Source organism: Nasonia vitripennis, assembly GCF_009193385.2.
Source record: "Nasonia vitripennis strain AsymCx chromosome 4 unlocalized genomic scaffold, Nvit_psr_1.1 chr4_random0005, whole genome shotgun sequence".
Lineage (NCBI taxonomy): Eukaryota > Metazoa > Arthropoda > Insecta > Hymenoptera > Pteromalidae > Nasonia > Nasonia vitripennis.
The window spans coordinates 317,556-343,499 of NW_022279640.1; the positions used below are offsets into that span (position 1 = coordinate 317,556).

At 36.0% G+C, this 25,944-nt stretch overlaps 2 protein-coding genes across 4 annotated transcripts in view; both read right to left on the bottom strand.

Annotated features, from left to right (window-relative positions):
- The window catches only part of Ammecr1 (Alport syndrome, mental retardation, midface hypoplasia and elliptocytosis chromosomal region gene 1), a 109,003-nt gene that overhangs the window by 18,834 nt on the left and 64,225 nt on the right, over positions 1 to 25,944 (bottom strand).
- Positions 342 to 2,668, bottom strand: LOC116738674. Its single transcript, XM_032601932.1, has 2 exons — positions 587 to 2,668; positions 342 to 502 (listed from the first exon to the last, which is right to left on the bottom strand). Exon 1 carries the CDS (start codon positions 2,604 to 2,606, stop codon positions 2,055 to 2,057), a length of 552 nt encoding a protein of 183 aa, XP_032457823.1. The 5' UTR covers positions 2,607 to 2,668; the 3' UTR covers positions 342 to 502; positions 587 to 2,054.

Below are 25,944 nucleotides of genomic sequence, written 5' to 3' on the forward strand. Positions count from 1 at the left end.
ATTTAGTAGAAAAAGTTTTAAAGAAAAGTGGTAAACGCGTATATGTTAAATGGTTAGGATTTAGTGACTAGCATAATAGTTGGATAGATAAAAATGAGATTGTGTGAATTATTCAAGGTTCAAATAAATAAGGAAGTAATTCTTATTATATTTAATAATGTAAATTATTAATCATGTAAATTACACACAAGTTTAAAAAAAAAAATAGTATTTAACAATTATCAGTCTTTGTATTTCATTATTTTAGCATTTCGTGAACTTAAAAGAAGTTCCACCCTGATATGTTATAAATAAACTAAGTTTATTTGCTGTGTTAGAGAGATTATTGAAAAGTTCTTGATCTTTCAAGATTGCTGATGAGATTTTTTCTGGAAGAAATATTTGAAAGCTGTCATCGATCTCGGCCACGATCTTCGTACTGAATCTCGTCTGAAAGTTCGTGGCTTTCTTCTTGGGCAAGAACTCGCGCTCAGCAATTTTGTTAAGTGCAGATAGATCCATTCTGGAAAGTAAAAATATAAGAATTTGTGTTAGAGAAAATATTTTCTTTGAGAAGAAAAATAGTGAGAATCGGCTATGAACTTACTTGGAAATGTTAAGTGAGTCTTGGTTTCTTCTCCAAAGGCAGGTAATTTTCAAGCTCGACTGCTCGAATGTGCTCTTCACCGTGCTGCGTCGGTTGATATAGCCCATTCCCCACCATGATATCTGCCCCTTCCATCGCCTCTTGTAGAATATCCCTTCTATCGGAAGATGCCCTCTCCATCGATGGATTGCATTCGTGCATTAGCTCCTCACAAACATCGTATTCGATAATGATTTGTTCACCTGTATCGCCATAAAGTGTCATCCCCACTCGTGCTGCACTGTTTTCATTGGTCACTTCGTTCCCCCTCTCCATTGCTCTCTCGCTTTCTTCTTCAGTATTGGTCGCTTCATACCCCTTCTCCACTTCCATCTCCCCCACTAATGACCCCAAGGCAAAGTGTCTGTGCTATGAGGTAATAAGTATCTTTTATCATCATGCTGACTTAGTGCTATTTTATTCTGTTTTTCAGTATGCACTACATGCAATTTAGAGCGAATGTTGCACTGCTCACGTTTAACAATAATTTGTTCTTCAAGACATTTTCGATAATCTTCGAACGTGATTGTTTTCTTCACAACGCTCGATTTTATGCCTTTGGCTTTTTTCACAGTCTCAGATCCATCTATCAAAATACTATACATTTTGCTACGTAAACCAATAAATTCCGTCATAATCTTGCCACAGCATTCATCTTTCATTAATCCAGGCACTTTTTAATTGACACGCAGGATTCCAAATTGATTGTTCTCTTTGTAATCAGAAGTATCAAATTTGTGCAAGTCTTCTTTCATTATTTTATACATATCCACGTCAATGACTTCATATATTAGACTATCTGTGTCTGTGTAAAGGAGTTTACATTTGTCCCCAAGTCGACGCTTTATATATGAATAATGAAAATCGTATAACAATGTTTTAGACAAATCGAGAATGCTGAGACCAACGTATATTGTTTTTTTAATTGTAATACTCATTCTCTTTAGCTGTATAGCAACCAAATTTTCATCTAAAGATAGCACAACTATGAAAATTTGGTTGAGCTATACGTGACTGCTGCTCCATATCGACCTGTAAATTTATTCACTAATCGCACATCAACGCGAGATCGTTCTCGCTCGATGCACTACCATATACTGCATTAATTAATAACTTGTAGAAAAGCTTTTCTAAATCATTCTTGGCCTGCTTTCTCTTCACTGTATTAAATTCAACATATGGTTTGAGCCAAGGCTTCTGCTCAAAACTTAGAATCCTATGCACTTTTTTTAGTCGAAGTCCATTATCTAATACCTGTTTTAACGCAAGATAATGAATGACATACCTTTTCTTATCGTTCAAAGTAGTCAACAGTTTCCTTTGCTTTGAGCCAGGGGGTGTACGATGCTCTGCACAAAAAGGCAAATCTTGATGATCATCATGTATTTCTTCAGGATACTCTAAATCTACTTCAGCAAAGTAGCCTGTATCAGTCTGGTGGTGCATTGAAAAAATTTGAATTCGTTTCATATTCGATCCATTTGAATTTTCCCACTGGTAAATACTGCACCATAGCCCATCCATAAAGATTATTAATATCAAAATATAAGAGTGTCTTCGTTTCCTGATTCTTATCGTATGATGGTCCCATGTATGGATTGTTCGCCTTAGCATACCGATTGCAACATTGACTTATTCCTCCTCGAATGCCTGCTTCAATAAACATCAGCATATCTATATCTGTAAGAAGCTCCAATTCCACTTTTGTCATTTTTAGAGCTGCTGAAAATGTGAGACCTGGAGTCGTGTAAAAGTGTGCAGGACATAAACTATACGCTTTCAGAGATGTCTCTCGAAAACTTTCGAAGACGTCAGCTAATAATAAAACATCTGTTTTCAAGTACAAATCTGAATATTCACCCAAAGTTTTTATAGTAAACATATTCCATACTGTAACAGCATGGTGATAGTCTTCGTCAATAATATGAGAATCTGTTAGTTTATTGTAAAACTCATTCTTCTCTGGCAGTTTTGTAGTCATCAACTTGTCCAATCCATCTACGAAATCATATGAAAATATACCTTTTCGTCTAAGAAGATTGATTTGTTCATCGGTAAATCCATCATTTTTAAACTCATTTACTGCTATCGGCACGGTTTCCAAATATGATACAAGCTTTTCCAACGATGATGGTAAAAAACGCCATGAATCTATAAATCTAAAACTGATGTCACAGTCATCTATATACTTCGTAAATGAAATATATTTTTCTTTGTTGTGAGGTATCAGAGATACTCGTCCATTCATTATTGTAGAAGTAGCAATCTCTTTCAAAATGAAGTGTGTGTCATAATTGAGGTTATGAAAGATAACCGGCACAAACCTCGAATCCTTGTAATTTAAATTGCATGAATTGTGAGCTGCACCTCTGAAACTAAATAGAAAAAAAAGTCTTACATGTTGTATAGCATTTAAGTTAAATATTTGTATACATTAAAAACTAACGTACCGTCCTGTTAGATGACAATGGTCTCGTACTGCGAGTTCTTCACGTTCGATAGGCTTTCGGCATATATGGCAAACAGTTGACTTCCGAAAAGATAATTCTTCTAGATCTGTAAGTCTCATTGCTTCTGGATTTTTGTAGAGTAGATCAATCTTTTCACTAATTCCTTTCAGTTCTCGAACAAACCATTTTGCCGGTGTCTCTTCATCTTCATTTTCTTGTCTGTATGATTTATAAACAGATAAACTGTCATCGAAGCTGCACTTTATATAATAGCCTATGCTATATGCTTCATGAAGCTGAAAGGCATTTTCATTTTCAGTAGGCTTTAACAAACATTCAAAATCTGCATAAATAACAAAAGGAACTTTTTCACTTTTATTGTAATCTTCAAATTTAAGAATGTTATTCTTAAAGTCGGGCAAATTAATTCGACATTTATTTAAATTTTTGCAATCATTTTCGTGCATTTCCAACCTTTCTTCACAGTAAAATATTTGTAAACACCTTTCGCAGTGGTATGATTTTACATGAGATTTACTTAATTGAGTGCTTAAAAATCGAGACAGATATTTAATCCAAACGTAGTGGTATTTAGGCAAGCTTCCGCCATCATCATGACTATTTTTTTCATTTTCATCTATGTAAAAATCTTGAATGAGGAGTAGATTAACGTGTTTTTCTTTCTTTTCTTTTGTAATATGGCATGGCGATACTTCGAACTTTGCATTGTTACTTTTTTAATATGTATACATTTATTGAAATATCATTTAATTTTTCGAATTTCGGAACATCTTTGAGTTTCACTGGAAATTCTATATCTACCAAAGTTCAGCTCGTTCTCGTACAAATGATATTGATTAATTCTATTGGGATTAGTTTCACTAGGATGCAATGCTGAAAGTATAGCATACTTGAAACATTGATTATCATTATTACGAACATTAACACATGCCTTTTTCTTTTCTATAAACTTTGGAAGTGGAATGAAGGAACTCCCCTTGATTGGAGAATATTTTTTCATATTGATACACAAACTGATAATACTCGTCAGGGTCCAGCCAGAAACTTTCTCCTGGAATTCTTCAAGCTGGGCGAGAATAGGTTCTTTGATATGATCCTTGAACCATTCTTCCAAATTCGTTGACATGAATGCTGTAACACTTTCACTTGTAAAATATTTAATGTCTGTCGTTTCCTTACCATTTTTTTGCATAGAAAATTCAGCGATAAAGTCAGAATTTATTTTTACAGAGTTATATTCCTTTTTAGTTATATCAAGCAATCTTCTACTTTAACCTTGAAGAGCTTTTGCGCATCGTTAAAAAAACTTAGAATGTCTACATGCTTTATGTTTACAACTACACCTGTTCTAATTCGATTTTGAAACGCTGATTCTACATTTCGCCACTCAACTCTAGTTTCAGTTTCTTCCGATTTTAGACCACATCCTTGCTGAAGATGTTGTTGGAGTTGAACTTGCATACATGAAAGATGTGTCATACAAGTTTGATATTTCTGCTTTTCTCCTTTTGCAAGATTAGCTTTGTCGATTTTTTCGTTCAATTCCTTTATTGTGGAATTGCACATGTCCAGCCAATAATGAATATCATTATTGCTCATTTCATGTATATTTTGCAAAGTATCACGCACTACTTCAACAAGGCGTTCAAAAAGTTGAAATGAAGCCATATTTACTTTTTCACTTAACACTCACAAAACATAATTGTATAAAGAACTAGTTTGGTGTACTGTAGTAGACGAAGTCTGCTCCTCACAGTAAAATTTCTTGCTATATATATATAGACGAGACCACAAAAGAAAAGGAGGAAAATTTTAGAAACTACCAATAAATAGGAAGTTTGACAAGGAGAAGGGATATTTCCTTGGGAAGGGATGGATTTTCTATCTTTGCTCCAATGAAAAGTGGTCATCTTCGACATTGAAAAGCTGAGGAGTAAGCAAAAGCTAAAAGCCTTTACAAGGTTCATCTCTGCAGGTATCTGCGACACTCACGCATTTTCGCCCACTGCTAGCGAAACGAAAAAAAGGGAGGGGCATCTTCATACAAATTATCGGTGCCTCTGCATCTTTTTTGGGGATTTCCTGCAGGCCTCTAGGAAACTCGTCAAAGTCAGTACGACGTGTTAATCTCCGCGCTCTCTGCAGGTAGCGCAACAAAATAAGGGATCTCTGCCAAAAATGAGTATCATGAGACCCATCGGTCTTGGTGCATGCCTCTAAGTTACTCGTCAATCACTATAAGTATTGTTTGTCGTTCTCTAGTCCTATCAGCTCATGTTTATCTTTGGGCTCTCTGCAGGCCTATCGGTCTGAGTGCATTTTTGTGACCATTGTCTCTACGCCACTTGTCAATCGCTAAAAGCAGATCACTGGAAGGAAAACTGCCTAGCTTTTCTGGGAAAGCTAATTGGGACTTAAAATTAGGGGTGGTCCCACAAGCAGCCAATAGCATTTGTAGGCGGTGAGAAAACTTTGAATCGCTCATGCAAGGGAAGGGATTGAAAGAACGCTATAGAGAGAAAGAGGGGATCCCTCCTCTTCCATCGGGTACCAAAACACTCTGAGAGGAGAGGGGGTGTTTTAGTATGCCTATGTTTTGGTTTGCCTATAGCCTATCTACTTAAGACACTCAAATAGCGTCTATATAAATCCGATACAGATCGTAAGAAAACGCAACGGATCGGTAAGGACCTGCCTCAATGCACAAAAACTCAACATGGTTCTCCAGAACAATTACGAAAGACCACCGGGTATCGATGAAGTATTACAAAGTAGCACCAATAGACCAATAACAAGCGTAACAGATTTCACGGCTAGTTACTGACAAATCAAGCTAGCAGAAAACTCACGTAAATACACCGCGTTCAAAGTCGACAGTCACGTATATGAATTCAACGTCGTACCGTTCGGAATAACAACAAGCGGATCCGCGTTAATTCGAGGACTTGCGGAAACCACATGGGACTTTAACGATTTCTTGGTGCTATTTGTTGACGATCTTATGATCAAATCGCGAACTTTCGAAGAGCACATCGAGCATCTAGATAGATTATACGAAAGGTTAATCAAACATAATTTACGGTTAAATTTCAAAAAATTAAAAATTTTCTGTGAAGAAATAGAATTTCTCGGGCATTATATCTCCGCGAAAGGAATAAAACCATATCCGAAAAAAATCCGCACAATTCGCAACTTCATACGACCAAAACTCTCAAACTATTACAAAGCTTTATTGGATTCATAAACTTCTACTCCATATTCACAAAGCACTTTGCAGAGAGTTTAGTTCCATTGCTTAACTTAATGAGAAAAAATGTATTGTTCCATTGCACAACAGAGCATCAAGAAGCATTCAAAAACATTAAAACGCTTTTTGATAAAAATATATTTCTTAAATATGCAAATCCAAAAGAGCCTTACGCGTCAGACATCGCGCTAGCCCCGGTTCTCTCCCAATTAAATGATGAGGGAGAAGAAGAAGTAGTCTGCTTCGTGAGTAGAACACTCAAGGGGAGCGAATGTTCGTTTTTCACGATAGAGAAAGAAATGCTTGCCCTCGTGTGGTCACACAATAAGCTTGACACATACCTGAGAGGGACAGTGGAAATAAGTTCGTACGGATCACGAAGCTCTAACATTTTTAAGAACATGCAAATTAAATAATCAGAGATTACAGAGATGGAACCTCGCGATCCAGGACTTTAATATAAACTCGACACATATACCAGGGAAACAAAATGTGGTAGCCGATTATCTTAGTCGAATGGACGAAAGCGAGAATACCAAGGCAGAAAGCCAATCCGAAATCATAATTTCCGCTATAGTCCAGCAAAAACTGAGCCGCAAACCTGTAAATATTTGTAAAATTATAGAAAAAAGCCAGAGGGAAGACCCTGAAATGCGTACACTAATAGATAATTTAATAAATAGCAACGAAAAAACACGTAAGCGATACAAATTAATCGACTACGTATTATACAGGGTGAGTCATTTTAATCTTTAATCTCAATTATCTCGTTGGCAAAGCATGCCAGCGAAAAAAGTTTCGGGTAAAAGTTTTAGGATTTTTCCCTGGCTATCTGATGATGACCTTGACAATGTCATTGAGCATGACCTTCAAGGTCATTTGAAGGTCAAGTCGATTTTTTCAAATAGAAACCCCTACTTTTGGCACCAGAAATGGAAAGAGCGGGAAATTTTACGTTCGAACATGTGATTTTGGATACAAATCATCTTTTGTGCGGAAATTACCTTTGACATCAGCCGAACCCAGGATGCACCATCGAGGAGGTTGTCAAAAGGATTTAGTATCTCATTTTTTGTTTTATTTTTGTTTGTATTTTTTTTTATTTGTTTTTTTTTTTGTTTTTTCCCTTTTTGTTATTTTTTTGGTATTTTTATGGAATGTTAACTGGAGTTAACCATTGATTAATTGTTCGAAATTACCGCCGTTTTGTTGGATGCAAAGATCAAGTCGAGCTCTGAATTGTCTTATGGTTCTAAGTAGAACATCTCGAGGGATTGCTGCACAAGCTGTACGAATGCGTTCGATCATATTATCTCGCGTTGTTGGCCGTTGAGCATAAACAACATTCTTAAGATATCCCCATAAGTAAAAATCGGGAGGGGTTAAATCAGGTGAACGAGGGGGCCAGGCAACTGGGCCACCTCGCCCAATCCACCTGCCATTGTAGCGGGTGTTTAAATAATCACGAACAATGCGTGCATAATGTGGTGGTGCTCCATCTAATTGGATCCACATTCTTAGCCTTGTGGCTAGGTCTACATTTTCTAGTAATTCAGGTAAAATGTCTCGAAGTAATCTCAAAAAGTTTACCCCATTCACGTTCTCTTCAAAGAAATAAGGACCAATCAAATAGCCATTGATGATTCCACACCAGACCATAACACTCCAGCGGTGTTGATTGTCTATGGGCCTGTACCAATGAGGATTTTCATCTGACCAATAATGGCAATTATGTCTATTCAATTCTCCAGTGTTTCTGAATGTTGATTCATCTGAAAAAAGAACGTGCCTGAAAAAGTCTTGATCTTGTTGAATCATTCGTATTGCCCATCGACAAAAACGTACTCGCAAAATCATATCATTTGGAGTTAACTGTTGTGTTAATGTTATGTGATAAGGATGATATCTTCTCGCTCTCAATATTCGGGATGCTGTTGATTGAGGTATACCTATTTCTCTTTCTATTTGTCGAGTACTAATGTGAGGATCAAGATGAATAATCGCTAGAATGGTAATAACACGAGGATCGTTTTCGTCGTATTCATGATGACGGCGTTGACGAACAAAAGCTCCATTTCGAGCTCTCTGAGTTAAGGTTTGAATAGTAACATTACTTGGGTGTCTCCTTTGGGATAGCGTTCAGCATAAAGTCTGGCAGCTGCTGCATAATTATTTCGACTTTCTCCCAAAATCATGATCATATCAACGATTTCGTTGGGACCATAATCATCCATGATCAAAATCAAAATAATTTGTTACAGACCAGTAAACAGGGAAACAGATTTTTTTCAATAATAATTATCAATTTACAAGAAGTAAAAAACACGATTAAGCTTTTCTGCACTAATTTGCTATCTACATAACTGTTAAGAGTAGTTCACTCTCAAAAATTGACACTAATACAAAATAATGGAATGACTTTGAAAATTTTTGAAAACTGAAAAAATTACGAAAATTTTAGAAAATATTGAAAATTTCTGGAAATATTGAAAATTTTTTCATTTTTGAACGCATGTCACTCTCTTGTCATTTATGGGGCTAAAAGTAGGGGTTTCCATTTCAAAAAATCAACTTGACCTTGAAATGCCCTTGAAGATCCTGTTTAACGACAGGGTCAAGATGACCATTCGTCAGCCGGGGAGAAAACTGAAAACTTTTGTGGGTAACATTTTCTCCTTGAATGCATTCGAGTTCAGCTAACCAGTTGTACTGTTATCGGCATGACCAATGACCTTGACCATTGAATTCAAGGTCAAGGCAAGGTCATATTCAAACGTAAAATTTCCCGCTCTTTCCATTTATGGTGCCAAAAGTAGGGGTTTCTATTTGAAAAAATCGACTTGACCTTCAAATGACCTTGAAGGTCACGCTCAATGACATTTTCAAGGTCATCATCAGATAGCCAGGGAAAAATCCTAAAACTTTTATCCCAAACTTTTTTCGCTGGCATGCTTTGCCAACGAGATAATTGAGATTAAAGATTAAAATGACTCACCCTGTATAAAAAATCCAAAGAAAGATAGAAAATTGTAATACCAAAAAGCCAATTAAAAAATTTCGTAAACGAAGTACATATATTATACGGGCATATAGGGGGGGGGGGAAGACTGAACAAAATGCTATGCGAGCATTTTTATGCGACAGGCTTACGTAGAAAGATAGCAAAATTTGTAAAAACATGGACAATTGCCAAAGCACAAAATATTTAACTAAAAAATATAAAGAACTATAACAACCTATCTTAACACGAAAGCCTGGGCAACTATTGTCAATTGATTTTTACGGTTCACTGCCCACCTAAGCCGGAGGGTTTACCTGTTTTACACCTGTTAACCATAATAGATATCTTTAGTAAATACGCGATAGGATGGCCGTGGTGAGTGGATGTATGTTTTTGAGTGAATGGTGTGAAGGCGATTATCAGTGGATAGATTGAGGACAAAATAAAGAAAAGCGATAGAAAGGTGAAAGGAAGGAAGCTGAACAAAAGGAATAATAAAGATAAGTAAGTTAAAAATAAGGTGAGAAAGGAAAGAATGAAATAAAAACGAGTAATGATTGAGGTTAGAATAGAGGAAGAGAGAGAAAGAAGGAGAGATTTAGATTTAGATTTAATTGTTTTTTTATTATTGTACATTGTGTTGTACATATACAATTATAGTATATTATAAAAAGAATAAAAATTTTGTGTAAGGGTGCTAGTGCGTGTGAAGAGTGTGAAATGGAATGAAGTGAAATGAGATGAATGAGAATGTGTGTATGTTTGTGTGATGTTTATATGTTTTCCAGATTGAAGAAGTAATTTTTAGCTGCTTGTTTAAAGTGTGATATGGATAGTGTGTTGCGAAGATGAGATGGAAGGCTATTCCAGAGATAGGAGGCGCTGATGAAAAATGAATTCTTCAGCCTCTCCGTCTTGAAGGACGGGATGTCCAATGGAGTCACCTCACCCCTCACAGGCCTGAGCGCGGCGTGGAAATCAAAATATGCTAATAGATAAGTAGGTATTGAGGTGTTGAACATTTTTCTTAGAGAGAGAGAGAGAGAGAGAGAGAGAGAGAGAGAGAGAGAGAGAGAGAGAGAGAGAGAGAGAGAGAGAGAGAGAGAGAGAGTATGAGTAAAAGTCCCTAGGGAAACCACCAGAGTCCGATATAGAGAGAATAGAGAGGATCAACGAAGTGATTTTTGGAACACATCTGGAAGGTGAGTCTGCAACAGCAGAAGAGGAGGAAAGAAGCGGAACAGCGGAATGGTATACTCCCAAACAAGAAAGGAACACAAATAGTAAATCTACAGGGAGAAATAAAAAGGAGGGCAAAAAGGGAAGGGAAAAGGGACAAAACCACAACTAGATAGGAAATCACAAAGTGTAATTAACCTAATAGAAGGAGGACTGATTCTAAAAAGGAAAAGGAAAGAAGCTGAAGAAACAGAAGAAAAAATTGAAAAAATTAAAGAGGAGGAAGAAGAGGAAAAACGCAAAGAAGAAGAAAAGAAACAGATTTTTAATAAAAGCAAGCTAATTGCAAGAACACCACCAATCACACCATAAAGCAGCCAAAGAGGGAGAAGAGAATCTGGAGAAAGAAGACAATAAGGAAGAGGAGAGAAAGGAAAAGATAGAAGAAGAGCAAGAGATGGAAAAGACACTGAAAGAGATCCTTGAGAAAATTAACAAGGACGGTGAAGCAAGAGAAAGAGCAACAGAAGAGGGCAAACAAAGAGAAGAAAGATGGGAGAAAAGACGAAGAAATGAATAAAAAAGCTGAGGAAAGGGAAAAAAGGATTGAGGAATCAATCCTAAGGATGGAAAAGGAAAGAGATAAGGAGATAAGGAAGATAGCAGAAGAAATAAAGAGAAACAAGGAGGAGGAGGAAGCCAGGAAAAAGATAAAAGAGGAAAGATAAAATAGATAAAAAAGGATAAAAGAGCTCTAAAGCAGCTGAAGGCAAAGCAAGAACAAGCCGGAGCAGGAAGAACAGAAACCACAGGAGAATGGATAAAGAAAATAAAAGAGATAGAAGAGGCGGTCAAAGCGATGAAAGAGCAGGAAGGAGTAAAAGATAAAAACAACAACGACCATTAAGAAAACAAGGTAGGGATAGAAGAAGAGAGAAGATGGAAACAAGTGGACTGGATATCGGAAAAAGAGGAAAGAGAGAAAATAAGGAATAATATAGTCATAAGCGGACTGGAAACAGAAAATGGAGTGAATGCAGAAGAAGTACAAGTCTGGATAAAAGAAAAACTCGGAACAGAGGTGGAGGTGAGGAAGTGCTGGATCACCCGGAGTAAATATCCCAAGATTGGAGCAAAATCGGGAAACAAAGAAGAGAAAGAGAAGGTGATGGAGAATAAGAGAAAACTAGACGAAGGAATATACATAGACCACGACTCAACATGGAAAGAAAGAAGAAACAAAGAATCGTGATAAAGAAAAGCAGAGAAGTGGTAAAAAAAGGAGAAAAGGCAAAGATAGGATATAATAAATTTAAGATAGGAAACATAGAATGGTTCTGGAACGAGAGAAATAAACAATGGTTTCGAAAAGAAAGTGAAAAAACAGAGAGGGAAGGAGGCAGGAAGAAGGAATAAGAGCGGGAAGGAGGCAGAAATAAAGGTAATCTGGTGGAACATAGCAGGAACAGAGAAAATGAAAGAAAAAGACTGGGAATACGTCAAGGAATTCAACATTATAGGATTAACAGAAACATGGGTAGAGGAGAAAAACAGCAAAATATGGGAAAACAGACTAAAAGGATACGAAATCAGGACGAAAGCGGCAAAGAGGTCCCACCAAAAAGGGAGAGCAAGAGGAGAGGTAGTAATGGCAATAAAAAACACAAACAAGGATAAGCTGGGGAGAAGAACCCACGAATGTGATGATAACAGCAAAACTCGGAAAAGGAAAGGAAAAAGTAAGACTGGGACTAGTATATATGAGAGAGGAAATAGGAAAAAATTTGGAGGAGATAGAAAAGATATGCGAGAAAGAAAAAGAAGGAAAGATAATAATAGGAGGAAAGCAGGAAATCCAAAGATAAATACATAAACGAAGAAAGAAAATACATGATCGAGAAACTAGAGGAAATAGGAATGCATAAATATAATAAACGGAGATATAGAAGGAGATTGGGAGGGAGAATGGACATATCTAACAAGGAAAGGTACCCAACCCGAACTCACCGATTTTGATGATTTTCATATATGTTGTAGAACATAAAAAAATAAGAGACACGTATTTTTTTTTATCGGCTAATTTTCACTTTTAAGGGGTAAAAACCTCCCCTAAAGTTAACCCCCAAAAAGCGTTTTTTTTAAATATTTCGGCTTAAAATTAACATTTTTCAATGAAACAAATTGGAGGTTATTTCTTACAAAAAGAGCAAGTATTTCATGGTGATTTGAAGAGTAAGAGTAGCATCCCCTATTTTTTAGGGGTTGAAAACATATATTTTTTGGCATAATTTTATAATAAAAATGTTTAAACCGACTAAAAAAAATTGGAAAAAATGTTTAAACATCCTTAATAACAAAATTTAGTTGACGTCTTTCGGTGTTTTCATAAATATTACCCCTAAGGGGGTAAACCACCCCTAACACAAAATAACTGGAAATATGTAATTCAATAAATAATATTTCGTAGAAAGTTTGTATATAGAGGTTTTCGAGGTCGCTGATTACAAATCTGTTATCAGATATTGAAAATTCAAAATGGCGGAACCAATAGGACGGAAATATCGAAAAAAAATTTTATATAATAAAAAAGTTTTAAACGACTAAAAAAATTGGAAAAAATTTGTAAACATCTATAATAAACAAATTAAGTTTTTCGATTTTTTCATAGATACTACCCTTTAGGGGGTAAACCACCCCTAACACAAAATAACTATAAGTATACTTCAATCCATAATATTTTGTAGAAGGTTTGTATATAAGGGTTTTCGAGATCGCTCTTTGCAAATCTGATATCAGATTATGAAAATTCAAAATGGCGGAACCAATGTGGTGGACGAAAATGTCGAAAAAAAATTTTAACTTTCACAAAAACTTGTTATAAATGTGTTATCTTTGTAGCCTGTACATGTGAACTAAAGAGCCTTAAACCCTAAACCCCTAAAGAACAAATAGGCTAAATGGTTGTGCTTTTTAACCAAACCACCTCAAATTCCTAAATTTGTAAACAAGAAAATTCTGTGTGTGAAGCAGTTTTATAATTTCCGTAGAAATTGTTATCAGAATGTTATTGAAATTCCTTTATTGTAAATTCAACTTATAATGTATTTTTGTTTATAATATTAGAGTATAATAATAATCTACAATCTTTTATCTTTTGCCATAGTGCATTTTTTGTATTGAGCATAAAATATATTATTTTACGATGTTTTTACAATAATGGTAGTAGAACAGGAGAACAAGCAAATAAAGAAAGAGAGAACCAAAAGGAGGAAAAAGAGCAAGAAGAAGAGATCATACATGAAAGTTCAAAATGGAAAAAGGTGTGAGACAAGGGTGCCCACTCAGTCCGGCGCTATTCAACATCGCATTTGCAGACTTAGAACAAGAAATGAAGAAAGTACAGGAAGGAGGACTGATATTAGGCAACAAGAAAGTATACTCAATAGGATACGCAGATGACATAGTGTTAATGGCAAATAACGAAGAAGGAATGAGGAAAATGCTGAAGAGATTTAAGAAGTACATAAAAAAGAAAGGACTGGAACTGAACGTAGAAAAGTCGAAGATAATGAGATGCAGAAAAGGGGGAGGCAGGAAGGGAAAGGTAACATTCGAATAGGATGGGAAAGAAATCGAGGAAGTTAAAAGTTTCACATACCTGGGGTATGAGCTGAAATGTAACAACAAAGAAGAGGAACAGATAAAGAAAGTAAGAGGGAAGGCAAACGCAGCACTAGGGAAAATATGGAGTATAGGGGAAAAGCTGTTCAAAGAAAACTGGCACCTGAGGATGAAGCTCTTCGACCGCCTGGTATAATCGCTGATACTGTATGGAGCTGAAATCTGGGGGTGGAAAGAATATAAAGAAATAGAGAGGATTCAAGACAAGTACATGAAATGGGTATTAAAAGCAGATAGAAACAACCCAAGACACGTTTTAATGTTAGAAACAAGATGAGAAGGAATCGCGGTTAAGGCAGGGAAAAGAGCGCTAAAATATGAAGAAAAACTAAGGACAGCAGAGGAAGGGACGCTTTTAAAAGGATGTTGGAAGGAGCTACAGAAGGAGGCGAGAGGACAGCTCTCTGCTAGAGTAAGAGAAGACGCGAATTTTAGGAAAAAATATCTGCAAGGTAGAGGAATCTCACTTCAAGGATATATGGAAAAGATGGAAGAAGGACCAGTATGGCCCGATTTAGAACAGATAAGCAAAGATATAGAGAGACAGCAGTGGAATGAAAAAATGGAAAAATCAGAATACGCAAACGAAATAAAGGAAGTAATAGAGAACTACTGAGAAGCACCAGAGTACCTCAAAAAAGGAGGAAAAAAAAGAAACAAAGAACTAGAGATGCAGGCAAGATTTAGACTGGGGAATGAAACGAGAGCAAATAAATACTGGACATAAGAAGAAAACAGAAAATGCAGAATATGTAGAGAAAAATGGAGACGGAAAAACATACAATGGAAGAGTGTGAAAATACAAAAACGGAAGGAACATGGCAAGAGAAACTGAATGGACGACAGAAGAATCTAGGGAAACTACTATAAATAAAATGGATAAGGAAAAAAACGGAACGGAACGAAGAAGAAGAGGAAAACGGAACGCAAGGAGCGGAGCAGGTGGTTCAAGCACAAGCAATTGAAGAACACGCAAAAGAGGGGAGGTGGCAACACGAGGCGGAAAGAAAACGGACAGGTTAGAAAGCTGCGAAACAGACAAACATAAAAAGGGAAAGAAAACAAAGAGGAAAGAAGTAAAAAGGAAGATGAGTGAAACGTGAAAAACTGGAGGAGAGACTTGAATGGGCTCTAGAAGGGATACAGTAGCTGGAAATCTGGATGGAAGATAAAAAAAAGAGAAACCTCAGATAAATGAAGAGAGAAGAGAAGAAGAGCGAAGAGAATACACCACACCAACAAGTACACTGACACACACACAAGAATTACACACACATGAATAAAAGTATACACTATGCAAACAGTCTACACATGCAATCACACACAAAATACACACAAACATTATGAAAATGAAAAGGAGAGAGTAAAAAGTAAATGTAAATAATTAAAATTAAAATATCTCATGTAAAACTTTAAAGTTGAATAAACAGATTTATTATATTATTAGTAAATACGTGGTATCCTACCCACTCCGACGCGCGACGGCAAACGCCGTAATCAAAAAAATTATAGAAGATTATATACCAACCTACGGTAAACCGGAAGCAATAATCAGCAAAATAATAATAAGCGATCACGGAATACAGTTCACAAGCAAAAAATATGTAAATACATGAAAAACGAAAATATCAATGTAGTATACTCGTCAATTCAACATCTGCAAAGCAACATTGTCGAAAGAGTGCATAGAGAGTTAGGACGATTTTTCCGTACGTTTATAAGTGACAAACACAAAGGTTGGTTACGATACGTAAAAATCATACAAAACATAATTAATAAGACGCATCACGAAAATACGAACTTCACACCAACAGAATTACACCTCGGCCGAAAACCCACACGAATGTGGATAAAATATCTATTCATACGAACCGAAAGCGAATTAATATCTAACGAAAAAAGAATATCGCTTGCATGCGAGCAAGCTCACTGAATAGCTCTTAAACGCGCAGCGAAAAAGAATGCTCATACGGAGCATTTCAAATTAGAAATAGGTGATAAAGTAATGGTTAAGGCATTAAGTATATCCGACGCAGAAAAAGGAAAAATCGCGAAATTTTTTTATTTATACAAAGGACCTTACGAGATCCACAAAAAAGTCGGAATTGATACATATTTATTAATAGATATAGAAACAAAAAACGATCGAGGAAAATTCCATATAAATAACTTAAAGCCATATTATGTAAATTAAATACACAATTTATGAGAAAAAGGACTAGAAGAAAAAATGAAATTTTTTTACCAAAAAATACACTATTCATTTAAGTGGATTCTCTTGAAAAGTGAAAAAGCAAAGACAACTTATTATGACAGATTCAAGTTCAATAGACAAAAATTTATAAGTGGCATAGTTTTTTCCCAAAAAATATTATAAATATTGAAAAAGGCAAAGATTTTATCGCTAAAATCGCAAAATGGGCCTTTCTTCCTTAAATTTTGGGGCTCCCGAAAACTATTGTGAGCCTTCCTAACATTTTTTCCTTATTCCACATAACTTAAAGTATACTCTAACCAAATTTCATCCAATTCCGTTCACTCAATCGTGAGATATTAGGTTTTATTACAAAAAAAAATAAAATTTTTTTTCACACCGTGCGCCGCTGCATGACTCCGCCACTAACGACGCCACCGACACCTTCTCCGCCGATGGAAGCCGTAGAGGCTATACTCGAGGCCATAAAGAAGGCTGTGGACGACGGAATGCGGTCGTTGGAGAAATATTTTAAATTTATAGACGATAACACCGACATGTAATCCTATTTTTCACGTCCGGATTTAATTTTTTGTTTTAATGGCTCCAACCTGGGTTAAATCCTGCAAAAAAATATTCGTCTAAAAAATTTTTTTCTTTTCAAAAAAGATCTACCACGTAGCGAAGCGTTAGTAAAGTATTTGTTTGCTTACCGAACGACGCCCCATTGCACTACAAATTGTACCCCGGCGGAGTTGCAAATGGGTCGTAAATTAAGAACGCGTCTTAGTGCACTTAATTCATATGCAAGAGACAAAGTAGAAGTATAAATATAAAAACCAATACATTAATTACTTTTATTATTTTTGGAATTGTTCTCACAGCTTCCAATGCATCTGGACCAAATCTTGAAAACGTTTTATGGTGGAAATGTATATTTTTATCATATGTACCTTATTATACCATTTAATAGTTTTTTATTTTGAAAATACATCAAGTTTTGGGAAAAAATGAGAAAAAATCCGGTTAGTCGAACGGATGGCAAATTTTTAAGCATTTTTATTGCTAAAAACTAATTTAAATATGATACAATTGAAAATTTTTTTCGGTAACCTAAACGATTCATGTTCAAAGTACATTTATACCGAAAAAGATTTTTATTTTTTTTATTTTTGTGAGTTTTGGAGGGTTTTTGCAAAATCGACTAAATATAAAATTTTAATATAGTGTAGAATACAAAAAACATTTAACACAATTTTATTCAATATAAATGTACAATTAAAAAAAATGTAATAATAAAAATATAAATTCAATGTTAATCAAAAACAATATTTAAAAATTGATGGTGTGATATTGTACCAATAATATCAATTCTGTATCCGATTCACACATATCTAAGCCTGGAGTAAAACAAATAAATAAACTTACACAATGCTAATTTATGTAAAATCATTATAAGGTGGCGTACGGCTAACTTATTTTAATTTCCATTTAGAATGCAAATCATTTACATAAAGTCAATAATCAATTTATTGCATTCTGAGAAATCAAGTTCATATTTTTATGCAATAAAATATGTGTATAACTTTTCTAAAACTGAAATTTACAAAAATACCCAAGAGGGGTTACTAGTTGTTTACTGCGCATCAACCATTCTTCGACGTCAGCATAGCTATCATCATTGACTCAGGTTTCACTCTAGTCTGAAGGTAACACTCGAGTTCTTCTAGTTTCATTTCGTATCGCGAACAGTCATAGGAGATATGCTCCGCATCGCCATTTACTTCTGAACATACCGGGCAATTTGGATTGCTCAAATCCAGTCTGCTTTAGCCAATCGTGGATTATACCCACTGCCTCGTTAGCGATTTATATTACGCCTCTCCAGGATAATCAAAACATATAATTTACACATCTTTTGTTCAAGCTACTATCAGCGCAGCACATAGATGCAGAGAGAGAGAGAGAGAGAGAGAGAGAGAGAGAGAGAGAGAGAGAGAGAAAGAGAAAGAGAGAAAATTAGAATAAGAATTAATTTATTTACGGCTAAGGACTCAAGGTCCGTAATAGTCACAAGCAGCACCGAGTTTTACAATTCAGATAAATATGCAAAGCGAGGAGGGCTCGCTGCCCAGCTAACGGGTGCGCACAAATAGCAATAAAATAATAAAATAAAATAAAATAAAAGTTAATAGATAAAAAAAACACTTATAAAATAAATAACTCCATCCAAACTTTGGAAATATGTTGAAACACATTGCAAGGGCTTGTCTATAAAATTTCAAGTGTAAACCATGCACCAAAATTGAGGTTTGCTATTTTTAATCATAAGATTTTGAGAAAAACTGAATTTTTTTCAAGAGGGATGGATCGTACAAACTTGAAACTTGACATCCCAACCATTTGAAGGTAATAAAGCGTATTTATAAAGTTTGAACACTTAAATTGGACCAGAAGATCCAGTTCGTCCGTATTTCAAGTGTAAACCATGCACCACTATTGAGATTTGTTGTACTTGGTAATAAAAAATTTTAAGACAGTACTCTTTTTAAATTGGAATTCTTTAATCTAGTTAACCCACGCACCGAAACCTTAAACACGAGAATATCGTTAAAAACAAGTTTCGCTTTAACAAATAGAAGGAAGGCGAGCGAGAGCAAGACATCAAAACAAAAATCCTTAAATCTAGTGTAACGCCCCGTACAAGTTCCGCAAAAAGCTATACATAATAAAAACTAAAATATATTGAATACATTTTTAGATTTTACGTGAGTATCGCGCTCCCCCATTTTCAACTAGGATAAGCCCGCGCTACAGCTGACAGCGCAACTTCAGCAGCGCCACGAGCCAGCGAGCGGCGGTAGCAGCAAAAAACCGAAAGAAGAGGGAGAGCGTGCAACACACTATGTATATATGTATATAGAAGCGGCGAGCGTAGCGGCGTAAGAGAAGGAGAAGCGATGACGGCGGCGTAGCGCGCGCATATTATAAATTATTTGTATGAATGGGTATTATACATAGGTGTGAATGTCTGTGTGAAAGTGTGAATGTGAAAGTATTTTCGGCGGCATTAAACTAAAGCGCCTAGCCCCTGCTCTTGAGCAACTTATGCCTTGAGCAGGTAAAAGACTTATAAGTAAAATATTTTCGAATATTTATACACTTATAAAAATTTCGAGTTAGGCACGATATCGCATCATAAAGCGTATCAATCCTAGATTTTGGATTTACCCGGAATTACGACGCAGATTAGTAAATGTTCGCGACTTTTCAGATAGTAAAATCAATAGATTTTGTATTCTTACATAAATTTAATTACTACAAGACCGAGATAAGTCGTGACCGTTATACTAGCTACCCCACGCTCTAAAACCATGAATACAAGAATATTTTCAATAACGAGTTATACTTTGGCAAACCGGAGAAAGGCGAGCGAGAGCGTGAATCAAAGCTCCAAAACAAATACTCTTAAAACTAGCTACCCCAAGCTCCGAGACCGTAAACACGAGAATATTTTTAATAACGACTTAGACTTTGGCAAGTCAAACGAAGGCGAGCGAAAGCGAGCCTCCAAAACAAAAACCCTTAAAACTAACTACCCTACGCTCTGAGACTTCTTATAGGAGCATTTTTAAAAAAAGAGTACGTCGGCAAATCGGAGGAAGGCGAGCGAGAGCGAATATTAAAGCTCTAAAACAAAAACTCCTAAATCTAGCTACCCTACGCTCGGAGACTCCTTAGACGAGTATTTTTAAAAAGAGAGTACGTCGGCAAATCGTAACAAGGCGAGCGAGAGCAAGAATCAAAGCTCCAAAACGAAAGTTCTTTAAACTATAGCTACCCAATGCCCTGAGATTCTTTATAGAAGCGTCATCTATTCAAAAATTACAATGGCACGTTGAATGGAGACAAGCGACAGTTAACTGCACTGCTCCAAACGTGAATTCTTCAAACCAAATGCTACACTTGCAGCAACTATTTGTAAGAGAGTATCATTTTAAGCATCATAAAATTCTGTTCCTAAATGCTGATCTGTGAAACCAACTGCCACACGCACCATGAACTGTTTCAAGATTTGTCAAAATTACGTGATAATTACAGGGCAAGCTGAGCGAGAATTAGTAATGCTCAGAAAAGAAGCCCATAAAACGATCTACATCGATTTCAGTGTTTTGAGATTTTTATCAGTTGATTTTAAGGGATTCCATTTCGAAGCTGTACTTTTTCCTTATGCTCGAATACCTCTGAAGTGCCATTATATTTCTATAAAGATACTGTTCCATACAGAACCTCGGCACTTGGGGTACACGTAATTAATATTAAGGACTTTAGGTTTTGAGCAAACTTTTTAAAATAGGACTTCAATAAAGGCTCTCGGCGCGTGGAGTAGCTAGATTTAAGAATTTTTGTTTCAAAGCTTGGTATCTCGCTCTCGCTCACCTCCCATCGATGTGCCACCTTATTTCAATAAAAATATATAATGTATAAAAAAACTATTTGCCAAATTATAAGTCTTGTTTAATATTTTCGTGTTTAAAGTCTCAAAGCGTAGTATAGCTGGTTCTAAGGTTTTCCGTTTCTGAGCCTTGTTGCTCGCCTTTCTCCGATTTGCCGACGTACTCTCTTTTAAAAAATACTCATATAAGGAGACTCGAAGCGTAGGGTATCTAGATTTAAGGTTTTTCGTTTTAGAGGCTCGCTCTGGCTCACCTTCCTCCGATTTGCCGACGTACTCTCTTTTTAAAAATACTCGTATAAGGAGTCTCGGAGCGTAGGGTATATCAATTTACGGTTTTTCGTTTTATATGCTCGCTCTAGCTTGCCTCTCTTCGATTTGCCGACGTACTTGCTTTTAAATAATGTTTCTTGCGTTAGGAGCTTCGAAGTGTGGGGTAGTTAGTTTTAAGGGTTTTTGTTTTGAATGCTTGCTCTTGCTCGCCTTCCTTCCATTTGCCAAAGAGAAACTCTTTTTCAATAATATTATTGTGTTTGAGGTTTCAGTACGTGCGTTAACTAGATTAAAGAATTCTAATTTAAAAAGAGTACGGTCTTTAAATTTTGTATTACCAAATACAACAAATCTCAATAGTGGTGCATGGTTTACACTTGAAATAGGGACGAACTGGATCTTCTGGTCCAATTTAAGTGTTCAAACTTTATAAATACGCTTTATTACCTTCAAATGGTTGGGATGTCAAGTTTCAAGTTTGTACGATTCATCCCTCTTGAAAAAAATTCAGTTTTTCTCAAAATCTTATGACTAAAAATAGCAAACCTCAATTTTGGTGCATGGTTTACACTTGAAATTTGATAGACAAGCCCTTGCAATGTTTTTCAACATATTTCTAAAGTTTGATGAATCAGCGATGACTGGAAGATCCAATTGGTTTGAAAAAACTTGCGCCAAATGCCTTATTGGGACGAACTGGATCTTCTGGTTCAACTTAAGTGTTGAAACTTTATAAATGTGCTTAATTACATCCAAATGGCTTGAATATCAAGTTTCAAATTTATATGATACATCACTTTCATATAAATTGAGTTTTTAAAAATTTCTTTGACTAAAAATGGCATGAGTCAAATCTTGTGCATTATCCAGACTCGATATTTAATCGAAGTCTTTTAACAGCTGTGATTTTAAATAAAATAACAAGCTATTCAGATCAGTTCCCAAACAGAAAGTCACTCTTTATGCATATTTTGCATACTGCACATAACCTGCAAAATTCAAAAATTTTCATCCGCGCCTTGGTTCGGCCGAATTCACTGCGCATGCTTGGCCATTACTCGGCCGAGCGCTCACACCGACACGGCCGCGCTGGGCGTGCTGTAGTAAGCCATGCTGCTAGTGAATTTTTTGGAGGTTGGTACGTCGGTTTTTGCTATCGACGCCATGTTGAAATGGTTCTAGGCACAGACCTGAGTGCGAGAGAGAGTGGGAGAAAGTCCACGCTGCCCATGCGGCCGCGTTCCGCGCTACGCAACTTAGCTACCGACCGCCGAACTGAATACTCGAGCTTTTATAAAACCGCTAAACCTTGTACTTTGCGTGCGCGAATACCGGAAGATTGTAACTGCAACGGAAGCCTGTTCTTGGTGTGTCGCCGGGTAGTGCCACTCTTAGTGCGAGTCAACTCCGCGTGCCGGTCACGAGCTGTGCAGTGATTGCCGCTCGTCTTCCCGCTGCACCCAGCCATACACTCAAGGCCACGAGGCATCTTCCTTGCTGCCCAGCGTGGGCCACGGTCATCCGCTTTGCACCACTCCAGTCGAGTCACGAGGCATCCTTGTAAACCTGCACGAGGGCGAATGTAAGTACCCGCCTGATCGCTATTCCATCTCTCTCTCTCTCTCTCTCTCTCTCTCTCTCTCTGCATTAGGCTCTGCTTCGTCTCTCTCTTGCCTTGCATCGCATTTGTACACTGCTTTGCATTATATAAAGCTAACTCTAATCTCAACTCGCTCTTTGTTATTTCGCTCCTGACTCTCTACCTTTTCCCCGCGCTCGCCTCTCACGTACACATATATAATTCGCGATTAAGCTACGTAGCATCAACTATCACGACGCCTCCGCAAGCTCACGTGCTCGAGGACGAGTACGTACAGCATACTGCGCTACAGGCCAGGCTTCGTACAGCCTACAAGAAACCTGCAACGAGCTGCTGCTTTTTCTCCTCTCTCCATTCGACAGATCGGTGGATACGCCACAGTTCTCTTATACACGGGCAAAAGAACTCCGTTATAATAGTGTACTCATAACCTCAAAAATCATGAATTGTCTTAAAACAGTAAAAATGGTTTAAAATTTTTACAGCAAATAGATATCATCGTTTTTTATTGTCATAAATTTCTTCAAAACGTTTAACAATTTTGTTTTGGAGACATTAATTTTTTTAAATCACCTTTTTTATCATAAAAATTGAACGGAACGGTCAATCTGGAAAATCTTGCGGGAAATAGTAGGTAATTTGATGCTCTTTTAGATGCATTATTATTGAATATATTGTATAGATTACATACATACACACACAGCCATCCGCACGGACATTTTCTAAAAACGTGTGATTTGTACTCAAAACATCTCCAAATGCGTTTCTGAAAATTTTACTATTACAAAGCTTCCTCTTAGGAGGAAGCAAAATGAACATGATTTTTTTAGCTAATAATTAAAAGATATGGGACATTCAACGCCAACTAAGACAAAGCTTTACCCAAAAATCATTTTCAGCAATAAATTTTTTAAAGGGCATACAAATTATGATTTTTTCTCTACTTTCGAGAAACGCGTAGCATTCTTTTTATCCCGGTTAAAATAATTAGAAAATCATTACTATGTATGTTGGTATATTAATGTTATAATGTAATAATTATAATAATATATAATATTAATGTTATAATATGTTAGTATTATAATGAAATTATAAAGATACAAATTATTTCAATTTTTTTCATTCTTTAAATTCCAAAAGTATTTTTTTGACTAATGATCTTTGCCCTTCATTTACCATATCAGGATAGAATTTGAATAATCTTTTTGTCTAGAGGAACCAGTTCCTTAATCTTAGGTAAATCCTCATTATTTCCACCCTTGGAATCAAATACAAATTGAATGTTATTTACTGTATAACATGCTCGTTTATAATTATTATTTTTATTGGAAAAAAGTAAAATGTGCTTACTGCGCTGGAAAATTAGCTTGTACTTTGAATTTATTGCAAGGGAATTCTAATTGCCATTACGGATACGTATGACCAAGCTTATTGAATGTAAGAAGAAAGTGGCGTCTATTACATAAATGCAATGAAACTATATTGATACTTGCCATCCAATTATAGAAGGATTGATTTTAGCTTTGGAAAAATGTTTCCATGACTTTTTTAACATCAAGAATTGTAGTGAAGTATGAGCAATTGCTGCTTTTACTCATGCCAGATTTAAGCTGACTTGCTTACATTGTTTAGATCAGTCAGGACATAATAGAGTAAAGAAGCTTGTGAAAGAAATTGTAGAGCATAAAGTGAGTGCGCCATTTCGATCACGTCCAAAACCAAAGGACACTTTTTTGGATTTTGGAGAGCCTACTGTTGCTTAGTATTGAATCGTACACATGTTAGATATTAATGATACTGTAGATACATTTCATGAAGTGGCTCTTCGACTCCTTGATTTGATCTTCATGCGCCTTTTACCTCACGTAAATTGCGTCATCAACTCGCTCCATTATTTAAAGGATATTAAGAACCTCTGCAAAAAACGTGACCGATTATATGTTCACTGCAAATATACAGCTAATGATCACGACTACGATAGTTACAGGTCGCTCGATAACCGTGTAAAATGTGCAATAAAGTATGCTCGTGATATCTGCATTGTCACAATCAGCTAAGACCGTTCGAGAACTTGGATCATATTGTACAAGTTTGGATTGTTACCTGGTGATTTTAAATCACCATTACATTTCTTTAATAAAGAGGATCTGATCAAGTATTATTCTTCTGTTACATGCCACTATTCTCCTTGCGCCATGGCTACTTTGAGAGGTATACATGATGCTCCGCAATTGGCTTCATCTAATAAATTTCAGTTTGAAGAGGCGGACGTTAGACAAATCTATGATATGTTCCCAACGTGCTTTCTTAAAGCACGGAGTCGTAGTTGTGATAGATTACACCAGCACAAATATATATATATATCTGACCCGGCACATGACACATGTATTCCTAGGTATTTTGGTTCGCTAGATACGAATCTGGTACAAGAATTTTTTCATCACCCTCCAGTTTTATTTAAATTTCAATTATTAATCAGTAAATTTGAGAAATGGACATTTTTGCCAATTTTTCTAGTAAATTTTTCAATTTACTAAGTTTGCAGGATAATTTAGTATTAAAAATATATTTTTTGTTTATTTTAACCCGCGAAATACGAATCTGATGTCAGATTTGATCCATTACCCTTCATTTTTTTGCAATTACGAAAATTAATAAAAAAAAAAAAAAAAAATAAAAAAAATCAGCTTTTTTCACAAACAAATTCACAAAACATTGCACCGAGTGACACAATGGGCCAGCAGGGATAATTAAGATTTTAGCACGGTGAAGTTAATTACTAAATATCACTAAAAAGGATTCCAAAAGATTTATTTTAATTTTGTCATTTTTACTTATAATTCTTTTTTTCAGGATTTAAAGGTGTTATGTCCCCTTAAACAAAAAGCCAGGCAATACTTCTACAACCTCGAAAACACACAGTCATTTCTCATCACTTTTATGTAATTACACATCTCATACCGCATTCCATCCTTCATCCACTGTATCATACACAATCACAAATTTTATAAAATGTTTTCTTTAAATTTCTTTCTCTATAATATATTTGCACAATATAATGTACAGTAAAAATAAACTAATCGAATCTAATCTAATCTAAGCACTCGCTCTCTCCCTCCACCTCTCTCTCTCCCTCTCTTATTCCTTTCCTCTCTCTCCGCCAGCTGAATTCGCCCAAGCGCGCCCGAATCGCTTACGTGTTTTGGTTGCACGCACG

What these genes read in the sequence shown, in the direction of transcription:
- LOC116738674 (XM_032601932.1), bottom strand. Translation starts at nt 2,606, where the DNA reads ATGACTACAAAACTGCCAGAGAAGAATGAGTTTTACAATAAACTAACA.